The sequence below is a fragment of the Mus pahari genome, chromosome 3 (assembly GCF_900095145.1).
Source record: "Mus pahari chromosome 3, PAHARI_EIJ_v1.1, whole genome shotgun sequence".
Lineage (NCBI taxonomy): Eukaryota > Metazoa > Chordata > Mammalia > Rodentia > Muridae > Mus > Mus pahari.
The window spans coordinates 143,369,847-143,390,826 of record NC_034592.1 but is presented as its reverse complement, the minus strand read 5'-3'; the positions used below and the strand labels follow the sequence as shown (position 1 = coordinate 143,390,826).

At 39.3% G+C, this 20,980-nt stretch overlaps 1 protein-coding gene across 2 annotated transcripts in view; it reads left to right on the top strand.

Moving 5' to 3' along the window:
* Chd6 (chromodomain helicase DNA binding protein 6) overlaps positions 1 to 20,980 on the top strand; it is a 112,143-nt gene that overhangs the window by 27,532 nt on the left and 63,631 nt on the right. For both annotated transcript variants that reach the window (XM_029536310.1, XM_029536311.1), the window contains exons 5-15: positions 405 to 467; positions 1,247 to 1,305; positions 1,920 to 2,037; positions 4,730 to 4,816; positions 4,991 to 5,125; positions 9,774 to 9,895; positions 11,200 to 11,443; positions 12,701 to 12,877; positions 13,598 to 13,741; positions 16,820 to 17,075; positions 18,088 to 18,298. In XM_029536310.1, coding sequence (XP_029392170.1) covers positions 405 to 467; positions 1,247 to 1,305; positions 1,920 to 2,037; positions 4,730 to 4,816; positions 4,991 to 5,125; positions 9,774 to 9,895; positions 11,200 to 11,443; positions 12,701 to 12,877; positions 13,598 to 13,741; positions 16,820 to 17,075; positions 18,088 to 18,298 — 1,616 coding nt within the window. The remainder of the gene's footprint in view (positions 1 to 404; positions 468 to 1,246; positions 1,306 to 1,919; positions 2,038 to 4,729; positions 4,817 to 4,990; positions 5,126 to 9,773; positions 9,896 to 11,199; positions 11,444 to 12,700; positions 12,878 to 13,597; positions 13,742 to 16,819; positions 17,076 to 18,087; positions 18,299 to 20,980) is intronic.

Sequence of the window (20,980 nt, the reverse complement as noted above, 5' to 3'; positions counted from 1 at the left end):
GAGAGAGAGAGAGAGAGAGAGAGAGAGAGAGAGAGAGAGAGAGAGAGAGATATCTTGGGTACCAAGGGATCCAAGTCAGGTGGTCAGACCTGTGTCCCAAGAGGTCTTACCATCTGAACCCTCTTGCCAGCCTTGTGCTGTGTCTTTGAGTGAATTCATAGTGACAGTGTTACAAGCTAAATATCTCTTAGCCAGATTTTTTAAAATATAAAATCTTTTGAGTGTCCACATGAAACTAGATAAGTTGTTGTAGATTTCAGATTTTTGAACTACAGCTATTCTGGCAGTAGTCTATACAGGTACTCCAAAACCCTGAAGTCAGAAGCTCCTCTGAACTCAGCCTCCACTTAGAGTTATTCTCTGAGACATTATTTCCGATAACTTTTTTTAATCTCTGTCTTCAGGAGCCTCCAGAAGATGATGCCAACATAATTGAGAAGATCCTGGCATCCAAGACTGTCCAGGAGGTAGGTAGCTCCTGTTTAATGTTTCTCTGTCACTAACAAGCACAGCCTCCTAGTAGAAAAGGGTTTGCCTGGAGAACTAACTATTCATCCTCAGCTACAATGAGAGCTTGTCAAGAACATTGTCCTTGTGAAAGGTTTTAGGACACTTAGTTCTTAAATGTCTTAAGTGACTTAGTTGATAGTTTTCTCCATTAAGACCCTAACAAAGGTATTTTTATCTCTTTGTTGGTAGAGCCCAAAAAAAGTCATCCGGGGCCAAGAAGAGGTGGATGAGCAATCATAACAGGAAACATTGGGGACTTTTCTTTAGGTGTCTTGGGCTGCCTTAGGACTCCCCAAGAGCAAGTTCCATGACTGAGGCGGTGTGTTGGTGCCAAGTCAGATGTAGTTATCTTTCCTTCAAAGCAGGCTTATTGTTATTGCCATTTGGAGAGAATATCAGGGGAAGCCAGCAAAAGATGAACTTAAGTTCCTTCCGCACCAGGCTGTGGTCCATACATTTCTGGGTCTTGGGCCAGCCTGGACTGAAAGCTTTTTCCACGTTGACAGAGAAAAGATGCTAGGAAAGGCCCCTTTTCCATACCCCTTTATTCTATTGGATTTTTGGAAAATTTAGAGTTAGGATTAGCTGTTAGCTCGTAAGAAAAGACTTGGGATAATAGAAATTCCTCTCAGAAATCCCTCCTAAAGTGAGGCATAGGTATTGGTTGGTTTACCTGTTTGGGCCTATATAAGTGACCTTCCTGAGGTATGGGCTAACTGCTTACTGTTGGTTACAGGTTCACCCAGGAGAACCTCCATTCGACCTAGAGCTTTTCTACGTTAAGTATAGAAATTTGTACGTCTGTTTGATATGCTACATGTATTTGAATTTTATATGAATAAAACTTCCTTTCCTATTACACTTCAGTATCTTCTATATTTTCAGAAACTGGCCCCTAAGGCATGACCTTGACTGAGTCAAATTCACTTTAGGCAGTGTTACTCATTTTAGGTTTATATAGAATCATCTGGGAGGCTTTGAAAACTACCAAAGGCCTTGTTCCAGCCGAGACCAGTTGATTCTAGTCAGAGTGTGCCCTGAGGACTGACATGTTTTTAAAAATTCACTGGTCATTTCTCATGTGCACCCAAGGTGAGCAACCTGCTCAGTGGTGTATATTTTTCCTTTTGATTTCTCTCCTTTCTGCTACCTGCCTACGTTCACTGATAGTTTGCCCCGTAAACCTGTCCCTTTGTCTGTTCTGAGTCAGTTTCAGTGGAACCTGCAGAGAAATTAGTGATTAGAATTAGTGATTAATCCTCTATTAATTGCTCTAAAAACAAGGCCTTTCTAAGCAGTGCCCAGCAGTGTTCCAGCTGCTGTTTCTGTGTATAAAGTGTGACCATACTTTTTATTGAAGCCTTAATAATATTTTGCTGTTTGTCTCACAATTGTGTGTCTTTGGATAGTTCCTATTTACATTGTAAATGGGCCACAATGGAAGAGTTGGAAAAGGATCCCCGCATCGCACAGAAGATCAAGCGATTTAGGAACAAACAGGCCCAGATGAAGCACATTTTCACTGAGGTGAAACAATGTATATTAACTCACTTCACTACTGCTTATCGTTCTGCATTAAATACCTAGGCTGACTTTCTAAGTTCAAACTAAAGTACTGCGTAACTCCATTGGTCAAGTCTGATATGGGTGCTGATAAATTGAACATAACCACGTATTCACTAAACTTTCTAAACTGACAACTCACAACCTTGGACAATAAATAGCATGAAAACAGTATACTTACAGTTGTAGGCCTTCCTCCAACAATGGACATTCAGAAGCAAAAAGCTATAAATGTTAGAAAAAAATAAATAATTAAGCTTGAGAATTTCAAAAAACAAGAAAAGACTGGTGAGTTTGAGTGTTACATCTGTGGGTTCCGTAGGCACAAGCATCTCAAGTAAGTAGAAAATACAGGAGAGTTATGTATGATCTCTCCCTAAGAGAAGGGCAGGTAAAATTGCAATCTTCCAGTTTTTATTTATTAGATGTATGAAGGTTTTAAAGGCATTAAGGCTGTACAGGTGGTTAGCCACTACTGGCAAGAGCATAGGGTAGGGACAATGGCTTGTGCTGGCTGTGAGCACAAGTAGGTCTGTCCCATCAGATATCCCAAATCCGCATGTCCTTTCTCCTGTCATGTGTCTTAAAGAAAACATCGAGTCTTTGAAGAAAGAATTAGCTATTTTAAAAGTTGCTTATATGGTGAAAAATTAAAAGCAAATACAATGTTGGATAACTGCCACTTGCTAAGTTACATATCCTATAGTATGCTATACTATACATTTAATAATAATACTAAAGAAAATTATTGGTGATTTTTAAATATGCTTAATGTTATAAAATGGTGTTGGTTAAAAATAAGAAAACAAGAACAAACACAGGCTATAACAGTACATGGGACAATTCATACTAGAGTGCAAGAGAAAAGAAATACCAGAAAAGAAATAGGAAATGTCTTGAATAAATACATAAATATCATATCATTTTTCTCTGGTCGGTGGAATTCTAACACTATTTTCTTTTTTATGTATGATGTATGGTTTTATACAAATAATTTTTGAAAGAAATTGTAAATTGCTCATCCATTTACACAGCTGTGATTCACGTTGTGGTCCTTTTCTGCTAGTGGTAAGTTCCTTCAGGATGACATGACCTTTTGATCCCTCTGATGTAACCTCACAGTCAGTGCTAAAGATGTAGCTCACTGCTATGGCACTTGTCTAAGGTATCTAAGGTCCTGGGCTCAGTCACACACATACCTTCCAATAAAATTACAGCTTGGCCAGACTCTGTGGTGGTTAAGCTTATGAGAACTCTTTTTTTAATAACATGTTCCTCTGAAATAGAGAGTTGGGGGAAGGAAGGTGATGACTAAATGAGGACTGCTGTGAACCGTTGGATATTATATTCTGTGTTTCTCAGAACATTTATTGCACTCCTCTATTTTAGCAAGTATTTGCAATGTACTAACTTGTTTACATGTCTGGTTCTTCCATTTTAAGCACTTTGAGGCAGACAGAGCCCGTGTCTTTCTTATTTATCACTGGAGCTAGGCATGGGTCACTGCTCATTACACCAGTTCGTTTCTTCAGACTTTTCAGTGGGTAGGTAGGTAGGTAGGTAGGTAGATAGATAGATAGATAGATAGATAGATAGACAGACAGACAGACAGACAGACAGACAGACAGATCAAATTTAAACCTAGTGGTACAGTCCTCTGTCTTTCTGATGCAGTCTCATAGGAGTGATTTTTTTCCTTGGTGTTGAGTGTGTCTTAGAATAATATAACAGGAGTTTGAACTGGTAGGAAAGAATGCTAGGAATAGAACCTGGGTCAGTCTAGCCAGTGCACTTAGCCATGGAGCCATCTCTAGTTCCAGGAATAGACTTTTAAAAAATTGGAGTACATCATAGAAGTAAGGATGAGTGATAATGGAAAGAATCTTTTAACTATTGGGCATTTGTATTAGCAACTTGGATAAATGATAAGTAATATTCTTGTGATATGAATAGTATTTGAATTTTGGGTTGATCATCTTCATGCTCATTATTTCAAACCATACATACATACATACATACATATGCACTAAGTACCATACATAGCCTTTGCTCATCATCTCTCCCCTCATTCAGGCATAAAGTACTAGCAAAAACTTTTTTTCTGTAAGGATTAAATGAGAGCACTTTGCAGAACTTGGGATACACACTCACTACTTTTAAATGTGACCGAATCTATCCTCCTTTGGAAGTATATATAATATGCATAAATATGTTAATGAATTCAAAGTATACATCCCAGTTGATTTTTTTTTTTTTTTTTTTTTTTACAAAATAAGACATGTGTAACTACCACATAAATCAGGAAATAGAACTTTATCAGTGTTACAAAAAGGGAATTACCATTCAAAGTCACCAAGGTAACAGTGAGCTTCTAAGACAGAGGGATCCCTTGACCTGGCTTTTCATGTTGTTATAGAAGGTGTTACTTGGCCACGGTTCAGACTATATAATGGTTTGGATCCTTTAAATTTAGTCATGAAAAGCAGAATTTGAGGACAGTCTTTCAGAAATGTCTGTGAGATGACTTATTCTCAAGCATAGCTCTTCAGTCTGTTTTCCGGAAAGAGTCCAGAGAAGGGTTAGGGTTAGTGGCACACTGGTTACGAGAGTTGAGGGAAGAAAACTGCACATCTTAACTCTACTCTGTTTACCTCAGCCTGATGAAGACTTGTTCAATCCAGATTATATAGAAATTGATCGTATCTTAGAGGTGGCCCACACCAAGGATGCAGAAACAGGGGAGGTAGGTGTGTTGCCCTTTTCCTTTTGTAAACATGTTGCTTCTTTCCTCACATTGTGTCTTGTCAACAAATAGTCTGTTTTAATGGCATTCATGTGTTCTCATGCAGGATGGGTTTTCAGGGGCTGACAAAGAATGGTTGACTACTTCACCAAGTTTCTTGTATTTTCCCACCAGGAAGTAACACATTACCTTGTAAAATGGTGCTCCCTGCCATATGAAGAAAGCACCTGGGAGCTAGAAGAAGATGTGGATCCTGCAAAAGTGAAAGAATTTGAATCTCTACAAATTCTCCCTGAAGTTAAACATGTGGTAATATATCAGCATGTCTGATACCTCTTATAACATATAATTTTGAAATTAGTAATAATGATGTATATTTGACTGTGTTCCTGAATGGCTTCTGAAGTATCTTACCCCTTGACAAACTTCATCTGCATCCTGCACAGTACTTGCTCTGATCTGTTTTAACATGTGTAACCTGTAAGAAGCTTGGGCATGGGCTTAGAATTCTCTTAAAATTCGGAGTATACCAGTCCCTTGGTAGTAACATGGAATGCAGAGGAGATGGGTGTAGCTCCCTATTTTGAATCTCTTGCTCCTTCCATGGTCTTTTTTCATTGTTTTTAACACACACCCACACTGCCTCAACTAGAATATTCTTAAGGTGAGGGACCGGTAATGGTCCTTCATGGATCCCTGGAACCTCAAAGAGAAGGCATAGAATTTTGAGATAGGTTTATTGTTGGCTCTTCTGATTCTCGGTCATTTGTATCAACAATTAAAAGGAGGCAGAATTGGAATCAGAGCCTTGTTAGGATAGAACTTTAGTGATCTGTTTTTGGCATTTTGCTCTATCACCATTTTTATATAAAAATAACCAGTTACTTAATTTTGCATCATTGGTGGGACTAGAAAGACTCGATTACGTGTAGTTCCCTATCAGTGTTTGGTTTTGGTGTTATGGAAAATAAAAATACATAGAAACATCTGGAGACACAGACTTGTGATTAGAAACTCACACAGCTCACAATGTGTTATCTGTATGGTTGATTACCTCCCTTTCACCCCCTCCTACATGTATTCTTGTCTGCTTTTAAGTTGCCAGTCATTTATTAAGCCCCTGTTAAGACTTATTATGTATGATACCTAAAAAAAACAAAACAGAAAACAATGTACAGGAACCCAGGAACTCAGACTTCTTGAAAAAGCATATGCATATGAAGAAAGACAGCACACCAGCCAGCTGTGATAGAGAAGCATGGTAGAAAAACAAACTTCTGTAGGAACAGAGAGGTCCATTTGGAGGCCAATTTACCATCTACAAATGGTAATCCCAACCTATTCTCTCAGACAGACCCCATGTGGACTCTCCAGCCTGGCTGTGTCTTTGGAGGGGGGGGGGTGTTTCTCAGGTGATCAGGTGACTCACTCCCTCTCACTGATTCGCAGCTGTAAGACTGCCTCAGTCTTTTTCTCAGTGAGCAGCAATGGCCTTTTACACGTCTGCCCTTTTCTTAGCTTTTTTGTTCTCACTGAAATGTACATTTTGAAATTTTATCTCAAAAATTCTAAACTGAAATGGTAGCTAAAAATATTATTAAATCTATCTTTTTGTATATAAATGAAGGAGTAAATTACCTTAAGAAAAAATAGTACTTTTTGATAAAGGACTCTTGTTCTAGATTTTAAAATTTAGACCTTAACTGTCTTGATGAATAGGACATTCAGTATGGATGTCCATCCTGACATTTGGACAGTTCAGTATGGCGTAGGACAATCCAGAGTGGTGAGTGGTTCAGGGAATGATGCTGCTACACTGGAGTGCCCTCTCAGATGGCATCTGCAGTGCTGACAGCAGGTGAGCGTATCACTAGAGGAGAGGAAGCATTCAGAAAGCCGCTTTACCTTACCTTGTAGAGGGTTGCCAGTGGCCTGAGTGGCATTGGCTTCAGGAATCCAGGCTGGGTGGTTAAGGAAGTGATTTCTATGAAGGGAACAGGGTGGCTAGTGAGAACAGGAATGAATGTCTTTGTTCAGACTTTGCCATAGTAAGTTTTCCTCCTTTCCTTCTGAAATCTCCTGTGACTTTCTCTCAGTGAGCTGCAGTGGCTTCTTTTTCTCTCAGTGAGCTGCAGTGGCCTCTTTTTCCCTCAGTGAGCTGCAGTGGCCTCTTTTTCTCTCAGTGAGCTGCAGTGGCCTCTTTTGCACTTCTCCCATTTTCCTAGCTTATTCTCACTGAAACGCACATTTAAATTCTAAACTGAAATGGTGACTAAAAATGTGCTGCTGCTCACATTCTCCTCTCCCGTGTGACAGTGCTCGGTCTCACACAGCAGAAGTGATCTGTAGGTGAGTTGTCACATCTGGAAGGTCATGGATAGCTTATATTAAACTTCAGGTATATATGACAGAATGGAAGTTATTTTTCAGATACTGCATGCAAATGGCTGAGCTTTATTAACAGCATATGTTAGGTAGTAATTCAAAGTAAAGACTAAAATTGCTATATAAAAAACTGAAAATCTAGTATCCTTATTTCTAGCTGATAGCTAAGGATTTAAGATCTTAAAATGTCACTTCAGACACTTAGTTTATAAGCTAAAAAGTTGTGCCTATGTATAAATAAGAAATATGAAACCTATAGGAAAGCTCAATATATAACGATTTAAATAGTCTTCCAAATAAATAAGTACTATCATCTTAACTGAAATTCCATAGTAATTTTTTTAAAAATTGAGTACACAGAATAGTAAGAAACAACCATAGAGCCATTTCTTGTGTATATATGTACACATAATGTCTTCTTCTGTTGGTTTTCACATTATTTCCTTGTTTATTTACCCATTTAGTTGTTGCAGAAAGAGAGGAGGTTGTAACAGGGAGCTTACACTTGGCTAAACTGGCTGACCTATCTCCAAAGATCCACCCATCTCTGCCCTACCTCTCCTTACTTGGCACTTCATTTTAGATGTACATGGCCAGGCGTAGCTTTTTGTGGCGGACTAGAAGTCCACATTCAGGTGTTCATGTTTACACGACACGTACTTCTCTCATTAAGCCAGCTCTACTACCTCAGCAAAGACAACTTTGGAAAATAATTCCCAATCAGATACATAGCTTCAGTGATTAAAGAAAGGTTTTATTGCAGTAGATGAATAGCCTATGGAAAAATAATGAACAGTATAGATACAGCTCCATGGTTGTCTTGAAACTTAAGGGGCTGGAGAGAGGGTTAAGAGCATGTATGGCTCTTATAGAGAACCCAGGTTCATTTGTCGGGCAGTTCACAATTACCTGTCACTGCACCTGCAGTAGATCTGTCACCTCCCACTTCTGGACACCTAGGTACCGCACTTTCCCATGTGCACACAGAAATAGATATACAAACATACTTTTTAAAATAATAAATCTTTTAAAAAAAACTTGATAATGATGTGGCGTCATTAATATTCATAATTTTAGAAACTGGTATTTCAAATGGCAAAATAAAAGAGTAAGGATGCCTGTATTTTGTTTAAGGGGAATTAAACAATTTGTAATTTGATTATAAAGGATTTTTTTCTTTAGTCACTAGTCAATGGGGCATTTTCCACATTTTTCTTTACTGAGCCGATACAGTAAACACAAAAAGCAAAAATGAAATTCTGTTAGAGAAACCATGAAACTCAACTAATTGTAACTTGTTGGGAAATTGAGGTGTAGATGAGAACAGCACCCAAGAACCCAGCAACACTGTCTGACACTAGATATAAACTGGTCTGTTATCTGTAAATTTATAGAAGTATTCATAATATGGTAAAATTTAGAGAATGTATCACCATTAAGAAAAGTAACAACAACCACTCTAGAAATCAGTCTGGCAGTTCCTCAGAAAATTAGACATCGTACTACCTGAGGACCCAGCTATACCACTCCTGGACATATACCCAGAAGATGCTCCAACATGTAATAAGGACATATGTTCCACTATGTTCATAGTAGCCATATTTATAATAGCCAGAAGCTGGAAACAACCCAGATATACCTCAGCAGAGGAATGGATACAGAAAATGTGATACATTTACACAATGGAGTACTACTCAGCTATTAAAAACAATGACTTCATGAAATGTGCACGCAAATGGATGGGATTAGAAAATATACTGAGTGAGGTAACCCAGTCACAAAAGAACACACATGGTATACAATTAACAGACCATATGAAACTCAGGAAGAAGGAAGACCAAAGTGTGGATGCTTCAGTGCTTCTTAGAAGGGGGAACAGAATACTCACAGGAGGAAATAAGGATGCAAAGTGTGGAACAGAGACTGAAGGAAAAGCCATCCAGAGACTGTCCCACCTGGGGATCCATCCCATATACAGTGGCCAAACTCACAAGCTATTGCAGATGCTGGGAAGTGCTTGCTGACAGGAGCCTGATATGGCTGTCTCCTGGTAGGCTCTGGCAGAGCCTGACAAATATAGAGGTAGATGCTCGCAGCCAACCATTGTACTGTGCTTGGGGTCCCTGATGGAGGAGTTGGAGAAGGGACTGAAGGAGGTAGGGGGTTTGCAGCCCCATGTGGGGAGCAACAGTGTCAGCCAACCAGGCCCCATGGAGGTCCCAGGGTCTGGCCCACCAACCAAAGACTACACATGGAGGAACCCATGGCTCGTTTGCATATGTGGCAGAGGATGGCCTTGTTGAACATCAGTGGGAGGAGCGGCCCTTTGGCCTGAGGGGGTTCAATGCCCCAGTGTAGGGGAATGTCAGGATGGGGAGATGGGAGTGGGTAGGTAGATGAGGGAGACCTGGAAAGGGGAAAACATTTGAAATGTAAATAAAGAAAATATCCAAAGAAAGAAAACAGCAGTTTGAATCTGTCCTTAGAACAGCATTTGGGATTTGCTATCTTGCCAATGGTTCTGTGTTGTTTAACACCTTTCTGTGCACTGTGCTCTCTTTTCCTTCCCTAGGAACGACCTGCCTCTGACGCGTGGCAAAAACTGGAGACATCCCGTGAGTATAAGAACAGTAACCGGCTGCGAGAGTACCAGCTCGAGGGGATGAACTGGCTTCTTTTCAACTGGTACAACAGGTGAGGGTCCTGAGCCAGCCAGTGCTCACACACTGCAGCTGCCTCGTTGCCTTGACCTGAGGTACCCTGAGGCTTAGAACACTGGATCTGGAATCATTCCCAAACAACTAAAGGAGAAATGAGTAGAGGGCACAGTCTGAGCCAAAGGATAGCAACGAAGCTATGAGGGTGGGCACTGGCTGGCTGGGTTTCAGTGTTTTGATACAGGGTCTAATGTGGTCAGGTAGCCTCAATCAAATTCTGTATTGTATACTAAGAAAACCTTAAACTCCTGACCCCTTCTTCCTCCCAAGTGCTAGAATTAAAGTCTGTGAAAGAGAACATATCTAGATTCTAGACTCACTCCACATTTGTTTTGGCTTAATAGATTACTGGATTTTTGCAATAACACTCAGCTGTGACTTAGTTTTATTCGGGTTCTTATTAGAATCTAAAGGAACCAGATGAAATCTGGAAAACATAACTTGAGATTTTCTTATGATTGGCTATTGTATCCCATTCAGTTATTTTTAAATTAATGCATTGTAATGCAAAACACACTTAAAAGGGATTCAAGTGGCCTAATGTTCTACTGTAGCCTCTGCTACTTACAGTGTGACCCAGAGCATAACTTACCCAGCTAAGCCAGGTCTGGAGTCTGAACAGTGAGGGAGTGAGACCAGATGCATTAACTTGCCTTCCAGGACCACCATCCTTGCTTCTCATCACTGGAAGGTAGCAATGTTTATAGTTTCATGAGAAGGAATTTATTATGTAGGTTAAAATGTTGTCCTTTGATAACACAGAGGCTACACATTGGGACTCCTTTCCATCTTTACTTTGGTGTTAAGGAAGTTTGTAGTTCTAAAAACTGACTTAAAGAATCACAGGTGTTCCCTCATGAGTACAGTTGAGTACAATTGAATATGTGTGACACAGAAAAAACAGGCTCTCTGTGGGGGCATGGAGAATAGCGCTGGGACAGGGACAAGAGGAACCAAAAATAACGGCATACACAATGGCATGTATGCTATCTTAAAAAATTAATTTAAAAATTAAATTTTAAATGATCTAGCCTGGGTTATTGACATTTCCCCTTAATATTGTTTTATAATATATTTAGTTTCTATTCTAAAAGCTGTTTTAGAAATATTCTCATAAGTTGGCATAGGCAGAGTCTAAATAGTTATAAAACTAGCCTTAATTTGATCACTATGAAATTATAAAGCCTTCATTAATCTCACAGGTTAGAGTTTTAGTTAGAACTAGCCTCTGTAATTTCCTTATATCAATAATGAATTACACATACTTCTTACCCTCTGCAGAAAAAACTGTATATTGGCTGATGAAATGGGCCTAGGAAAAACCATCCAGTCCATCGCATTCCTTTCAGAAATCTTTGTCAGGGGAATCCACGGCCCCTTTCTCATCATTGCCCCACTTTCCACCATCACTAACTGGGAGCGAGAATTCCGGACGTGGACAGAGATGAACGCTATTGTGTACCACGGCAGCCAGATCAGCAGACAGATGATCCAGCAATACGAAATGGTGTACAGAGATGCGCAGGTGAGCCTCTCTACCCAAAAGGTCAGACACCAACCTCAGACCTGCCTTTCTGCCACTTGCCTTCAGGGGCTCCAACCCATATCTCGAGCTGCTGTTGGCTTGCTTTTCCAGTTCTATCTGTTGAGGCTGACTTCTGTGTAAGACTGTGATAACACAGACTGAAGAAATGCTTTCTTATCCCCATGAGGTATATCTCAGGTCTTTTTTTCAACACTGAAAACTTAACTTATTGGCTAGTCTGTGAAGTTGCTTTTATATGCAAAAGATTTTGTCTGGACTATTACATACTTATTAAAGAAAATAAAAATAAGTGTGTGGGTCAGGCATGATGGTACAATCCTTTAATCCCTGGGAGGCAGATGCAGCAAATCTCTTGAGTTTTCAGTCAGCCTGTTCTACATAGCAAGTTCCAGGCCAGCCAGGGCTATACAGAGAAACCCTGTCTCAAAAATAACAACAAAAAACACTTTTTAAAAAAGAATTCATGGTGTTTAGAATTTGAGCCCAGGGAATTCGTAGAGAAAATGAAGAAATTGGATAGGGAAAGGTAAAAAATGGGTTTCATGTTGTTGAAAACACAGCTTTGTTTTCTATGCTTTTGTTATATGTAATCAGTTTACTAAGTATGGGTCTGTACTTTTACTGGGCACTGATTGTCATAATTAAAGTAAAAATTAAATAATCAGGCAGAGGAAAACCAGGCCTTCAGACAATGCTGATATTGCTTGGTAGAAAATTTTATATTGCTTTACTATTGGGCAGCTCTGAGATGTGATGGCAGCATTTAGACACAGCACGATAGGGGTGTAGCCTGTCCAGTAGCACTTGCACTAGGTACTTGCACACCACTATCGGAGTCTGTGCTAGCACCTGAGTGATAAGGTAAACTCACGTAGCAGAGGGTTTTCTTGAGTGTTGAAAGTATTAGGGTTAGGTAGACTCCAGCTGGAGATGATTCATGAGTCCTAACTGCTTTCCTTTGCATCATAAATATGAAGTGAAAAGCTCCCTGTTGCCCTCATTTTGTCTTAACTTCATGAGGCCAATGACTCGTAAATTCATTTCCTTGGTATTCTGCGTTTTCTCTCATCTAAACAGCCGGTTCATTCTTAGGTTTTTTTCATTTTTTTATATGAGAGAAAACAGGGCATATTGGCATCTCATCTGTCATTGAATTGTGCTGTTTCTCTCAAGTCTGCTATTACCAGAATTCAGTAGCTGTGGTGCAAAGCTCTGCTTTTGGCTTGTCATCCTCAGGGAAACCCCCTTTCAGGAGTCTTCAAGTTCCACGTCGTCATCACAACATTTGAGATGATCCTGGCAGATTGCCCAGAGCTGAAGAAAATCCACTGGAGCTGTGTGATAATTGATGAGGCCCACAGATTGAAGAATAGGAACTGCAAACTTCTGGAAGGGTTAAAGCTCATGGCCCTGGTGAGAACTAGATAGCTTTTTACATAAATAAACATAAATTCCTTCTACTCAAAATGGAGGAAGTATTCCACGGCCTTCTGCACATCCACATCCTTTTTGCCATAGATCGAGTCCCTGAGGGGCCTAGAAAGCACTAAAATAACATGAAATTTGTAACCTGGAACTGTGAGGTGTTTATAGTTTGTTTCTTGGCCCTGAATGAATTGGTACCAGAGAGGATAGACTTCTTCTTTTTTTTTTTTTTTTTTCAACATTTATTTATTTATTTTATGTGTATGAGTACACTGTAGCTGTCTTCAGACACACCAGAAGAGGGCATCAGATCCCATTATAGATGGTTGTGAGCCACTATTGTTGTGGTTCCTGGGGATTGAACTCAGGACCTCTGGAAGATCGGTCAGTGCTCTTAACCAGTGAGCCATCTTTCCAGCCTGAGGATAGTCTTTTAACATTACTGCCTTGTAACCGTGGATAGGCACTTGGTGATTTTGAGTGAACGAATGGTTGATCTAGTTTTCATGAAATTGCTGCTGAAATCATGATGTGAAAAAGAAGTTGGCCTATTCATGACTCTATACATATACAGTATTGGTACTCTATCTTTTCATTAAAGATTTGCCAGAAACTGAACACAAATTACCCTGGCTAATTTTTTTCACCACAAACATGTACTATTTTTGTGGCTCCAACATGGTTCACAATCTGCTCTCATTTTTATAGGAACACAAAGTGCTGCTCACAGGAACACCCTTGCAGAACTCTGTGGAAGAGCTCTTCAGTTTGCTTAACTTTCTGGAGCCCTCACAGTTCCCTTCAGAGACTGCTTTCTTAGAGGAGTTTGGCGATCTCAAAACAGAAGAACAGGTAATTCGGAGCCTAAAGGATTGAGACAAGATAGTGGTTAAGAAAAGTGCAAGTCACTATGAGGACAGAATGTTTTAAGATTCCTACTCTTGTAAAATGAGCATTGCCTCCTTTGTTTTGTATATTCGTTTATTTATGTTGATGAAGGCACCTAATTATTAGCAATTCTTGTTGTTAATAAGAATTATTATTTCCTGCTTCACTGAAGGCCCCTGTACTCTCACTGATGTGATTTGTAGCTCTGGCCTCAGTAGCAAGCTGTTGTCTTCTGCTTCCCTGTTCCTTTGTCTTTTCTGCTCCATAATCTGCAGCATGTTTCCAGGTCCTCTCTTCTTGCTTATGCATTACACAAATGTGAGTAAAAGAAGCCAGTCATATATGTGGAGTAACTGAGTCTGATTTTGTCCAATTACCTGGGCTTTTCCTGCTTCTGAAGATCTGTTAACAGTCTAGTTTATTGGACCCAATTTAAAAAATTAATATTCATCTATTGTTGTTAGAAATATTTACTATGAATTATAAAAATGTGTCAAACAAGTTTAAATGCTATAAGACGAACAAAATAACAGAGTTGGGAAAAGTAAAAGGAAAGATCAGACCTGTTTAAGAATCTAGAATAAAGCCGGGCAGTGGTGGCACATGCCTTTAATCCCAGCACTTGGGAGGCAGAGGCAGGTGGATTTTTGAGTTTGAGGTCAGCCTGGTCTACAGAGTGAGTTCCAGGATAGTCAGAGAGAGCTATAGAGAAACCCTGTCTCGAAAAACNAAAAAAAAAAAAAAAAAAAAAAAAAAAAAGAAGAAGAAGAAAAGAAGAAGAAGAATCTAGAATAAGGGAGACAGTACAATTTAAGAATATTTTACAATAGGTAAGTTTCCAATGATGAAAAAAGAAGAATGACTCCTTTCCATGAGAGGGGGAGCTCAGGGTAATGAGTGCCGGGAAGCTCACAGAGTAGTGATAGATGGCCTGGTTCGACTGAACAGGATGACTGCAGTACAAGAAAAGCCAGAAGAGATAGAGTGTGTTGTGGGAAGAAAAATGAGAGTTGAAAAACAAGAGTGCAACAGAAGTCTTACACATTTTTATTTTAAGAAAGACATAGTTCTGTAAATTGATTAGCAACAGTGCAAAAGTGTGGAAGTGTAAAAAAATTTGGAGACCACAAAGGTTTGAGACTACGGCCAACTGTTGTCAAGAGTGTACTCTGGTTCCGGTCTGATGCTTTTACTTGTCATGCAAGTCAGACTTTGAAAACAGTAAAAAAATAAAAATTTAAAAAATTTTAAAAGCACATGTAATTTCCCCCCCTGCATTTCAATATCTGTTGATCCTTCGAAAGCCAGCTCCAGCCCACTCTCCATTTTTGGACCATTGGGAATACATCCTCTTCTCCCATTGCACTTAATTTGTGGTATGCATTTTTTCTTCTTCCTAGACAATGATCTCCTTGAGGACAAGGCCCACATCTTCTCCAAAGTTGTGTTTGTTGTATTGACCAGCACAGTGTCTGGCATGTAGTATACTCTAAGTGATTCAGGTATGAACCAAGTGAAGGGCAAAAGCTGAACCCGGCATGTGGCAGATTGACATTTGTCCGTACCTTTAACAATTAGCTAGCTCTGTTTTCCTCTTTAGGCTCTTACATAGTAATTCTTCACCCATTGGGGGAACTACATTCCTTAATGCCTTTGGATAATCAAGGTCTAAAGAAAGTTAGGTTTAAAATTGGGATTAGTTCATTAGCTATCTGGTTTATTTTAATTGACACAAAAATTGTATTTTTGTGTGTGTGTACAATATGCTTTGAAATATATATATATACATAGTAGAATAGCTGAATCAGGCTACTTAATCTATGCAGTACATTACCATCTTACTTTTTGTGGTGAGAATACTCAAAATCCACTCTCACAGCAGTCCTCAAGAATATGTTATTATAGTTTCCATGCTATGCAGTAGCTCTCTTGACTTTCTTCTGTCTAATTAAAATGGTATAACCTTTGACCAACATCTCCCCAGACCCACTCTCTGATGATAATCATCGTTCTACTTATTGTTTGAAGAAGAAATGTTTATTTTAAAACACAATACATATAAGCTCAGAAGTGCCTGTTCACAATGTAAAAGCACGCTCATCATTGCTAAAACCCGTTCCATTAAGGGTCTCTTTAACCTCCCTGCAAGCGGTGCTGTGTTTTCTCAGGAGGCAGTGCTACAGCAGGTCCCGCCCCTTTTAGAAATGTTGAACAGCAAGCCGTTTCTGACTTTAGAATTTAATTTCTTTTGTATTCTCCTGTCTTTATTTTATTTTCTCATCAGGGTTGATCTTGCTGGTACCACACTTGAGCTGTATGTAGATTAACTCAGGTGCTTTGACTCTGAATCACCTATCCTGTCATTGTCTTCTGGAAGAGGGAGAGAGTTCCCTTGGGACAGTCTAGTGAATGGAGATCTTTGTACAGATCTGGGTTCTTAGACACAGAGCCAGATTATAGCAGAGAATACTACCAGGTTTTGAATGGCCCACATATGACAGCTCCCATGATATTGCTATACAACATTCTTTATACATTCCTACTTCTAAACAAAAATACTGCTGCTGTTACTTAAAAGGCATAGGGTAGCTCTATTTCAAACCGCCTCTAAGTTCTTAACTCTGTCCTTTTCATCGTCTTAGTCTTCCTTCTTAATGTATCATTTGTACCTTCTAACAAGACAAAATATTCTTCATATAACTTCTGTGCATGTGTGTGTGTGCGTGTGTGTTACAAAAAGAACAAGAAAGGTTTGTTTTCTTCATCCTAGAGAATAGATACTGACTTCCTTCTCCCTTTTTATCTCGCTTAAGAGGTTGCAACATAAGTTCTTGATAATTTGTGGACTGAAACCATATCCCTTTTTCCTCCAGATATTATTGTAAGGTCCCCATTTTCAGGGATCAGTCTATGACATTTTATGTCATTTTTATGATCACAATACTATGATGATATTGAAGAGATTATAGTGAATGTTGACATACCACAGTGATTATTTAGTCCAGACTGGGGCAAATAAATGGCTTTCCTTTTCCTGAACAGGTAAAGAAATTGCAGTCTATCCTAAAACCAATGATGCTTCGGCGCCTGAAAGATGATGTGGAGAAGAACCTTGCTCCTAAGCAAGAGACCATCATTGAAGTAGAACTGACCAATATCCAGAAAAAGTACTATCGTGCTATCCTAGAGAAAAACTTTTCCTTCCTGACCAAAGGTGCAAATCAACACAACATGCCCAATCTTATCAATACTATGATGGAGCTGAGAAAATGCTGTAACCACCCCTACCTGATCAATGGTGAGTCTGGCAATTGGGAGCAGTAACTCAGGACAAGCATGGGTCTCTGCTGAAAGCCAGTAATAAGAAAGGCCTGTTTGCTAAGTTCTCTTTGTATAGTAGACTAGAACATTTTTATCTTTTTATACAGTATAGAACAGAGCATCAGAGAGGTTGATGGATCTGCCTGAATAATGTAATAATTTCTACCAATTCTTTGTTTCTGCCTGGCAGAGAGTGGGTGGTAGCTATCAGTTTTCTGCCCTTATACCCTGTACTCTAACCCAAACTTTGCTGTAGAATAGAGAATTGTTACTTAGTTGAATGAATGATGATGTAGCAGTGAGATTAAAAGCCTGCACAAAAGTTCAGTCATATTAGTCAATACTGATTAATTGGGGGTGGGGGTGGGGGTGGGTACAGTCTAGTATCTTCCTCAGTCACTCTGGACCTTGTTTTTTAAGACACAGTCTTTTACTGAATCAGTTGTTTATCAGTTTCTCTAGACTGGCTGGCTAGGAAGCCCAAGTGTGTGTCCTCCTCTCCCCTCTGCCCTGTGCTAGCAATGCTACCGTACCCATCTCCTTCTGTGGTGCTGAGGATCAAACTCGGGGCTTGCCAACTGAGCCATCTCCATCAATCTAGTTTGGGTATTTTGCTTTGGCTTTGGGGTTGTTGTTTGGGGGGGGCTTTGTGGGGAGATACTAAAGATTTCTGAGGAATTCTGATTGTAGTGTGACTTGGATTCTTTTATAGCTAATTATGCAGTAATAAGAAGTGTGAAAGCCTTTTTGTGAACTCTCTGGATAATTTTCTTTACCTGAGTAAGTTGGGTTAGAACTTGACATCTCTGACTCTGAGTTTCTTAGAGGGAAATCTGGGAAAGCAAGCTGGCCCTCCTGCTACAGCAAACATGGAGTCTGACTGCTGATCTAGCTGAGTCAGGATTCATTGTTTGCCCAGAATCTACAAAACAAAGAACAGTTTTTAATTACATCTTATTGAAGAATGCTTTTTGTCCGTTCTTTTTCAGGGGCAGAGGAAAAGATTCTGGAAGATTTCAGAAAAGCCCACAGCGCTGAAGCCTCTGACTTCCAGCTGCAGGCCATGATCCAGGCAGCGGGGAAGCTGGTGCTGATAGACAAGCTTCTCCCCAAGCTCATCGCAGGGGGCCACAAAGTGCTTATCTTCTCTCAGATGGTGCGCTGTCTCGACATCCTGGAAGATTATCTCATCCAGAGGAGGTGAGACTCCTTCATCGGCACACTCACCCACCACTACAAGCAGTGTATGTCTTTAACATCCATTAACATAGGTCTTAACAACAGAACATTCACCTTTAGAGTAAAAGAATATCTTTTTATTTAAAGATTGACTATTAAGTCCATTGTTAATCGTAGAATCAAGTAGTCTCAAGTTTAACTGTCTGGAATAAATTCATAGCTTTTATAATGTGGAGTTACTATTTTGCTTCAGAAAAATCCCATGCTTGTTTATATTTAACTTCAGTTGGAAGAAATAGAATTGCAGTAGCATTAGGAAAGGCTAAGGAAATGACGTAGTAACATTCTTTTTGTGTGGTGTGATAGAAGTACATCCTGGAAAATGCTGCCTCCTTACGTTTCTGAAGTACTTAAGCCAGCAACTCAAAAAGAATTGTTTGTCTACTCACTGGATCTCTGAGGCTTTGTGACACTAATGGTGGCAGCCAGCTCTCCACTTCCTGCCCTGTAATTCACTGGACCTGACTTTTATGACTGTACAAGTGAGAAGTCTGGTATCATGGAGATTATTGAGATTCAGGAAGGAACTGCCCTGGACTCCTCATACTACTTTAGATTCTCTGTCACTGTAATACACCAGTGACCTGAAGATGATGATGATAAATTTTTAAGAATGCACTTGCAAGGATAAAAGTTCACAAGATCATTATAGTTAGTATTGTTAGCACTACACGTCTTTCTTCTCAAGTAGTAAAACTGGAGAAGGTCTCAGATATCCTTGAAAATTGTGTTTGTCCTTATAAATTAAATCCCTTACTAGAAAGAGTAAAACAAATGACAGGCTTAACTGAGGGAAGTGCTGGTGTTAATATGCATAGGTAATTCTTGAGTCAGATTAGGTAATAAGGAAAGTCCTCTGAGCATCATTGTAGAAATGTAGAGGGGAAGCTGATAAGTCTAAACCAGAACCAACAAAACAGTTGGATAGCTTGTCAGTTCACTATAGATTACAAACTTTTTGTCAAAGCACTTGCTCTTTGTACATATCTTACTCTTCAAAATATATATGACTCTATATGACTATTGAAGGTGCTGTTTTCTTTTGATAGTGAGTTACAGTGATATGAACAGACTTGGGAAGTATAAGTCTGTACTATGCTCTCTTTTAGGTTGTTTTTCCTTTATTATTTATTTTAATTTGTGTACCAGTTATGATTCTCTTTGAAAATATGAAATATATAACGTGACACCTGGATAAGTCCTTGTTCATGCCTGAAGGCGGTCTCTTTTTAAGCCTTCTGTTTTGAACAATAAAATCTATAGAACTTTACTTTCTTTCCAAATAAGTCCAATTGTCTAGTTTTCTATTTAATAAAATAGGATATCTTTTCCCCAACATTTATTATCAAGCACTACTTATAACATTTACTGAAGTGTTATAAATGCTAGGTGTATGTCCATTCTTTTCATTCTTCCTTTAAATGTGGGCCAGTAGAGATGGTTCAGTGGTTAAGAGCACTTGCTGTTCTTACAGAGGACCCAAATTTAGTTTCCAGCACCTGCACAGAGCAACTCATGGTTGCCTGAAATCCTACCTCTTGGGCACTCAATACCCTCTCTGGCCTTCACAGGCACCTGTACACATGTGGCATACACATAGATACACATACACATAAAAATATTTTTAAAAAATCTATTATTTTGCTTACATTTTTCTAGATGAACTTCAAAATTATTCTTTAAACTTACTTGTAACCATTCTAGACCTTAACTGCAATGTATTTGTATACACATATATAATTTATAAAGAGGGAAGAGAGATATATTCACAATAGGATTTAATTGGACTTTTATACATTAAATAAACAGAGATTGATGTCTTTGAAAAATTGAGAAACATGCTACTTTCTGTATCTTCCTAGGCCATTTATGTACACTTAATAAGGAGGACCACCTACCTACCTGTTTTTGAGACCTGTGTTATAGGTACACAGTAAACTGCTTATTGCTGGCAGACAAGAATATTATATATTTCCCTTCAGGCCTTCTGAGGTCAACAAGTCTTGTGCCAAAAACATGTTGTCCCCACCCCTAGCCTGTCTCTCAGAGGTTTCTCCAGAGTGCCACCTGCTTCTTGTTGACACATGACAGTTTCTCAGAATTACAGCTTGATGAGCCACATTAGTTCCTAGGAATCTCATTCACAGTACAGTTGTTACATAGGGTTAATTGCTGAAGTTTGGTGTGGAGAAGTTGATGGTATCTGATTTCTTCATTCAACCTTACTGACTCTCAAGGTTCTCTTTGTTCTTGAGCATCTTTACTGTGCCAGCTGTCAGTTAGGGTTTTGTCCTCATTTAATCTTATGCCAGACTCTCATACAGAAGTGGGATAGTGTGGAGTGATTTCATCCATTTTTAGTTTTTTCTCCTTCAAAACTAAACAGGTGGTAGTGACAACCCTTGTCTCAGCCATTCAGCACTCATATTGCCTGAAAGCTGTTATGTTACAGCTCCTAGGATGCTTTCTACTTTATGAAGAAAACACACACACACACAAAAACCCCTCTTCTTGTGACGTCAAGCTACATCATCCCTATTTGTTGATTTCTTCCCAAACGCTGTGCCAATTCCAGCTTAGGACCCACAGGCCTCTAGGTTCTCCTTGATGCTCAAGGTTATCTTGTCGTAAGACCCCCATCCT